Source organism: Elgaria multicarinata, chromosome 11 (assembly GCF_023053635.1).
Source record: "Elgaria multicarinata webbii isolate HBS135686 ecotype San Diego chromosome 11, rElgMul1.1.pri, whole genome shotgun sequence".
Taxonomy (NCBI): Eukaryota; Metazoa; Chordata; class Lepidosauria; order Squamata; family Anguidae; genus Elgaria; species Elgaria multicarinata.
In genome coordinates, this window is record NC_086181.1 from 31427979 (window position 1) to 31435497 (window position 7519).

Below are 7519 nucleotides of genomic sequence, written 5' to 3' on the forward strand. Positions count from 1 at the left end.
GACAATGAAGCATGGTTAAAGAGCAAGTGCTTTGCACCGTGATCTGTGAGCACGTATGTACCCCCAAGAGCTGCGAAGGCACCTCTCTCCTGGTCTGCTTAAATCCCCACACTTAAGTTCTATCATGCTGCAGCTAAATCAGCCTTCCTCAACCTGGGGCGCTCCAGATGTGTTGGACTACAACTCCCAGAATGCCCCAGCCAGCTCTGCTGGCTGGGGCATTCTGGGAGATGCAGTCCAACACATCTGGAGCGCCCCAGGTTGAGGAAGGCTGAGCTAAATGATCACAGCTTCTGGATCACTCGAGACTTCAGACATCAGTCCCTACCCCTGAATAAGAAGGTATCTACATTTTCTGATGGGGGCAGGCCTAATAGGCCATTTACAGGGAGGGCTGGGGAGAAGCACATCTCCTATAGTTATTCGCACTCTGGTAACCTCCCGTTTGGATTACTGCAGTGCGTTATATGTGCCCCCTTTGAAAACAGTCTAGGAACTTCAGCTAGTCCAAAATAGGGCAGCAAGCTTGTTATCGGCGAGTGGCCAATATTATCATATTATGCCAGTGCTTTATGCTCTGCACTGGCTGCCGGTCCATTTCCAGCCCAAATTTAGAATGCTGGTATTAACTACAAAGCCCTAAACAGCTTGGAACCAGGTTACCTGAAAGATAGTCTCTTTTGGTTTATACCTGTCCAGACCCTAAGCTCATCCTGCCAAATAAGGTGAGGCAGGCGGCTACTATACTGAGGGCCTTTCGATTATTGGCCCTCCGGTTGTGGAGTGACCTCCCCAGAGAGGCTTGCCTGGCACCTGCATTGTGGAGTGACCTCCCCGGAGAGGCTTGCCTGGCACCTGCACTGTGGTCTTTTCGGTGCTACATGGAGACATTTTCAGTCCTCCAGGCTTTTTAGCCCTGTCAGTGTGTTTTTAGATCTTTGCGCTGCTGCTGGCTTTTATCTTGGTGACTACCTTGAATTTTTTCTGTTTTAAAGTTATGGTTTTATATGATGTTTTACTATGCTATTGTATTTTATGGATTTAAGCTTTGTCTTGTAAGCCGCCCAGAGAGCTGCCGCTAATGGGCAGTATAGAAATGTAATAAATAAATAAATCTCCCGTGTTCCATACCGTTCCTCCCCCTCCTCCGTTTCAGATGAAATTGAGCTCCTGGAGCGCCTGTGGCTGTCAGGGATCTGTCACAATGACAAAATCGAGGTGATGAGCAGCAAGCTGGACATAGACAATATGGCTGGGGTCTTCTACATGCTCCTGGTGGCCATGGGGCTGAGTCTGCTGGTCTTTGCCTGGGAGCACCTCATCTATTGGAAACTACGTCACTGTATGAGACACACGGGACGGCTGGACTTCCTGCTTGCCTTCAGCAGGGTGAGGCCGCGCAGTGAGCCAGGGCCAGCTCTGCGTTCATGGCTCACGCCAACGCGAAGCTCTCTTTCCATCCGTATGCAGACACTCGGAACTGTCCAGAGAGCAAATCTCTCGCTCCCTCCCTTTCTGCCTCCACTTCTCTCCCTTCATCCGGGGCTCCGAGTATTCTATGATCACACCACGCAAATACAGAGATGTGTGTTGTGTGCAAAAATCCACATTCTTAGCATCTCAGCTTTCATTTAACGCCCTCCTCCCCGCCCACAAGTTTCTAGACGTTACAAAGATCCGCTTGAAAGTGCGTGTGGAGTATGGGGTGGTGGAAGGCAATGAGTTGGGAAACTTCAGAAACAAGAGGTTGGGGACTCAGCAAGATTTCCGGGGGCCGGAGGGTGGGGCTCCTGAGCCTGCATATTGCTTCACCATTTCCCTGTAACTAAAACATGCAAAACAAGTCATGCTATGTAAATGTGCTTAATTTGCATAGTTTGTGTAGAGATCATAGAATTTAGGTTACCTTGGCACAAGATGTTGTTTTTCTTAGCTTAGACAATGTGTACATCCTTGTCTACATTCTCCTCTCTCCCTATTTATTCATCTGTGGTTGCATACAGACGTGCATAAATTCAGTGATGGACGGCTGTGGAAGCCCGTTCAGTGTGTTTTGCTCTCAAAGACAAATCTGCTCTTCAGGACTGAGCCCAGGGAAACCGATTCTGTGCAACAGAAGTCAGCTGTGCACAGAACTAATTGGTTGGTGCCTTTGACATTTTATTTATTTATTTATTACATTTGTATGCCGCCCAATAGCCGAAGCTCTCTGGGCGGTTCACAGAAATTAAACCATGAAAAGCATAATAAAACAAACAACAGTCTAAAAACACAAATACAAAATACAATATAAAAAAGCACAACCAGGATAAAACACACAGCAGAAATTGATATAGATTAAAATATGGAATTAAAACAGCAAAGTCACAAACCCACCTCCCTGCAGCATTTTTTCAGTTTTAGATTTATTTATTTATTTTTAAAAAAATTGCATTGTGTTTCTTTTTAAATTTAGGTGAAAAATGAATGTTCAGTTGAACGTTGCACTTCAAAAATTAAAAGAGGAAGAAGAGAGTGGGCGGCAGGTGCCAGACAGGCCAGCAAATCAGTATTTGATTTGCTGCTTACTATGACCACCAAATGCAACGCAAAGGTGGGAGAAGCCAAGCTGCCTTTCCAGAGGGAAAAGATGGAGGGGCCACAGTTCAGTGTGACAGAACTCATGCTTTGCATGGAGATGGTCCCAGGTTCAACCCACAGCTTCTCCAGGGCCGGATCTACACTACTGCTTTAAAGCGCTTTATAACAGTTTTATAGCGCTTTAAAGCAGTTAAAGCACTTTAAAACTGTTATAAAGCGCTTTAAAGCAGTAGTGTAGATCCGACCCAGGTAGGGCAAGGAAATAATCCTGCCTGAAACCCCTGAGAGCCGCTGCCAGTCAGTGTCGGCAATACTGGGTTACATGGACCAATGATCTGACTCAATATAAGGCAACTTCATATGTTCCTATGATGCAGCAAATCCTGTGTTAACATTCACCTGTTTGCACCCTATGCTACTCTGTTTTCTTATCTGGGTCCTTAGTGATTATTTTGTATACTTTTTAATGTTCACTGTTTTTAGCTTTTGCAAACCGCCCAGAGAGCTTTGGCTATGGGGTGGTATATACATTTCATGAATAAATAATAATAATATTTTCTAAAATGATAGGTATTGCAGCTCACATCACACTAAAGTCAAAGAATGTGACTTGAGCTGCAATACCTATCATTTTAGAAAGTCCTGTTCCCTAATACCAGAGATACAGGGGCCTTAGCTAAACCTAAGGTTTATCCCGGGATCGTCCCAGGATTATCCCTGTTCATGTAAACGACACACAGGGGATCCCGGGAGCAGGCAGGGACAACCCTGGGATGATCCCAGGATAAACCGTAGGTCTAGCTAAGGCCAGGGACTGTGGCTACTTGGCAAGGAGGCATTCATACACAATGCAAACTTAAACCAGTTCCATGGCTTTTAAATGGCTGTGGCCCCCACTGAGGGAAGCCTGGGTATTGTAGCTCTGTGACACGGTTTGGATGGCTAACACAAAATTGTCAGTGCTCTCAGAAAACTACAATCCCCATTGGTGTGTGTGTGTGTGTGAGAGAGAGAGAGAGGGGTGGGGTGGGGAGATAAAACAGATTTGAAACTAGATTAAATTTGTAGTGTGGTGGTGATGTTAACAGGCCATCCTCTTGGCATTCCAAACCAATTCTCATGAGCACAGCACGTATTGAGCTCTGTATAGCTCTTATTTGCATATGTTGATCACTTTAAATACAGATTAAAAATTACCAGTGCCTAGCACCGAGACTAATAATAATAATAATAATAATGATGATGATGATGATGATGATGATAATAATAATAATAATAATAATAATAAATCACTCAGCCAGGTGGGCAAAATCCCACCCTATCCTGCCTGTTTTCCCTGCCTCTTTTGGCTCATTTCCCACCTTCTTAGTCTCAATTTGCCCACCTGCCTTTCAGTGATCCTCCTTTCTCTGATCTCCTCCTATCTACTTCCCTCCATTCACTGCCACGGTGATCCTTCTCTGAAACCAATGACCTACAATGAAGGACAAGCTCAACAGCACAGGGAGGGAGGCAAGGGCACTCTGTGTCAATAGCAGAAGGCTGTGTGTGATGGGAACTGATGTGGCTGGATATTTGGGGTGGAAGCGTGTGTGTGTGTGTGTGTGTGTGTGTGTGTGTGTGTGTGTGTGTGTGAGAGAGAGAGAGAGAGAGAGAGAGAGAGAGAGAGAGAGAGAGAGAGAGAGAGAGAGAGAGAGAGAGAGAGAAGGGAGCAGGGAGGGAGAGAAAGGAAGGGGAGGTAAAGGATTCCAGTTTTTCCATAACTCACAGTGTCTGGCTTATCCAACATAGGTATTAAAATTAGAAGCGTTATACAATAGCGCTTTAGGATAGTGCTCCTCAAACAATGGGATAAAGCACAGGTCCAGAATCACCAACAAGTCCAGCCCACCTGGAGTCCCAGTCTGCCCCCCTGGGATTCCCCAGATAGCCACACCCCCTTCTAGCTTTGACCCCTTTCTCTTGACCTTCGAGCTGGTTTCCTGGCTTTTGCACAGTTTTCCCTCTCTTCTAAAAGGAGGAAATGCCTCTCTCCGAAGGGTTCGTTACCGGCAGCAAGACATGGTGGCAGGCCTGGTATTTTGGCCTTGCGCCTTCTGCCTTTGGCCCCATTCATTGTGAAAACACAGCCCCTGAGAGCTTCTCTGAAACGGAATTCAGCCCTCAGGCTGAAAGGGGTTCCATCCCCCTGGAATAGGGGGCACCATCAAGGATATGCAACCGCAAGGGTTTCCCAAAGCGTGGGTTGTGACCCCATGGGGACCACTGAAAAGGCGAAATGGGGTGAGGGCTTTAAGGCGATTTAGCGATGTTCCAGGTAGGGAAGCTGTGTTATCACTTAGTGGTGGTGAACGGGGTGCAGAGAAAGTGGGTAGTGGGGTGGGGGGAAGTGGCATGGGGGAGGCCATAGGAGACAGGCAGGTGGGGAAGACATCAGGATCCCCAGTGAGATTGCTAGGTTGTGGGTTAGAAGGCAAGTGCTATTTCAGAACACCTGAGAAACAATGCTCTATGCTTTTGACATTAAAAAGGTGCAAGGACAGCAGAGAAATGGGAGACGGGAGCATTGTGACTGCAACACTTCCCCACATAGAGGAGAGGGTCATTATGGTCCCATCACCACTGCATTTCACAAGCAGCGTGCAAAACAGATAGCTTTCCCTCTCTTCCACACGGATCACCCCTTGGGGAGGGGGTTCATATACAGAATCCACCCTCAAGTTAGTCCTTTATTATTCACAACTGCCCCACCATGCTCTCTGCGGAGGTGTTATTCCAACTACGTCCCGCCCTGTAGTTAGGCGGTTGTGTTATAGTTCCACTTACGCATCTGTTTTTCTCCTATTCGCTCCAGGGCATGTACAGCTGTTGCAGCAGTGAAGATCCCAAAATTCCAGACCAGCAGCAATTGCCCATCCTTAACCACACCTATGGGCCGTCACGAGGTGCAGCCCCAGCGCTGCCCAGTCCCCCTGGCCCGCCACTGCCCTGTTCCAGCTTCCTGCCCCGCGAGCGGCGTATTGTCGAACGATGGCGACATGCCCGCAGCCCCAACTGCTACAAGGACCTGTATCCTCCGACGCCTGCAGAGCTCCCCACAGCCAAACCCCCACGCCACAGCCTCAAGAGCCCTTTCTCAGACGGCTTCCACCGGTTCTATGGCCCCATTGAGCCTGAAGGGCTCTCCGATCACGTTGGCGGCAAAAAGATGGCGCCCTGTCAGCTCTCTCCACCACCACCCACCCGGGGGCTGGAAAACCCTCCCTCCTACTTTGCCATTGTGCGTGAGAAAGACTCTCCTGACATGCCACCAGTGGCTTCGGGTTGGCAACGCAAATCCCTCCGGGGCTTGTATGAAAGTTTCCAGGCGGGGAAAGGGGCTGGCCGAGCCCCAGAGGTGAAGAAGTACGATGGACCTTCGAGCAGCTACAGCACCAAAAGCCCTTGCGAGCTGGAAAGGGGCAGCAGCCGGCCTTTCGGGAAAGAGCGGGGCCGCTATGGCTACACTCGGCTATCCTATGAAGATGAACGGTCCCCACCTCTTCCCCGCTACCGGCATGCGGAAGAGACGCCTTTGCCCCGGGCTGAGACAGAAGCCAAATGCTCGACTTCATCGAGCCGAGAGAGGAGCTCCCGGGCTCACATCTGCCGCAGCCATTCCCACCCGCTCGCCGTCGGTGCCAGTTTGCACAGCCAAAGTCATTATATGGACTTCTCTGACTCGGATTCCGACATCTGTGAGAGGGACAGTGATGGCCACAGCTGCTGGTACCAGTCACCAGATTATTTCTGTACGTATCCGTCCCGAGAGAGGCAGCTCTTTGCCACACACAAGCCCCTGCACTACTGGTCGGCCGACAAACTGGCAAAGTGCCACGGATGCCACGGCCCCTGCCAGCACTGCCTGAGCTTGGAAATGCTCCCGCCGCCCACCCCGCCGTGTCGCAAGGAGGCCTTGCGCTACCTGAGCTGTTCCGAAGAGCGTTTGGAGCGCCGGCTGGACTGGGAGCACCGCCACTGCAGTTTGTACGGTTGCCTGGCTTCTCGGCACCGCCACGGTTTCCACCGACGCTGCCACCACCATTCCTGTGAGCTGGGGCCGGCGGGAGGAGCCCTTCACCCCACCTCCCGCAGCCTGGAGGACCTCAGCTCCTGCCACGTGATGCGTTGCGGGGCCTCCCATCGGCACCAGGGTGGCTTCTCGCCGGAGTGGCTGCCACGCCGGGTGAGCCGTAGCGGGGAGCTTTTTGCCCGGCGTGGTTCTGCCCATTTCTCCAGCCTGGAGTCAGAGGTATGACCAGCAACAGGTGGGGTGGGAGTGGGGTGGGGGTGGGGGAAGAACACTTCAGATGGGATGACAGGAAAGGAAGAAAGAAAGAAAAAAAAAAGGACTGTACTGTAGTTGAGCCCACAGAGCGGGGACTGAAATGGTGGCGATGGCACTGTGGCCCAACCCAAGGAGCGAAGGTAGCACCACGAAGATGACTGTGGAGAGGGGGAAGCAGAAAAGTGCCACAAATGAGCCCACCAAGACAAAGGGCATGCCACCAGGATGCCGCCAGGAAGAGATGGGATAGTGCCACATCTCCCTACCACAGAAAAGGGGCACTGTTCAGCCAAAAGAGTTGAATAGATAAAACCCGCAGTGGGGAACGGAACCACTGGTGATCCCGTTAAAAACAACAACAGATGGGCGAGTGGAGAGGATTTCTCAGAGAGGGGCGACACCCTGCTACTGCTTCCCCAAGTGCCACCAGAATAGCTCCCTGTGACAAAAACTCCCAGTCCCTTCCACCAGCCGATTTACAGAAGGGGGTAGAGGGGAGCTGTTCCCGCCTGTGTTTCCATAACTGACCTTTTATATCCAGAAAAAGGGCTTTCCTGCCACCCTGTGGCACCTCGATGGGGTGGGTTCCTGTGGCCAGTGGCAGCTGGCTAC

General features: G+C 50.3%; 1 protein-coding gene across 1 annotated transcript in view; it reads left to right on the forward strand.

The window, feature by feature from the left end:
* GRIN2D (glutamate ionotropic receptor NMDA type subunit 2D) overlaps positions 1–6877 on the forward strand; it is a 60108-nt gene extending 53231 nt beyond the window's left edge. Inside the window, exons 12-13 of the mRNA XM_063137652.1 lie at positions 1157–1389; positions 5435–6877. Of these exons, the coding sequence (XP_062993722.1) occupies positions 1157–1389; positions 5435–6877 (1676 nt within the window). The remainder of the gene's footprint in view (positions 1–1156; positions 1390–5434) is intronic.
* Positions 6878–7519: the final 642 nt, after the last annotated feature.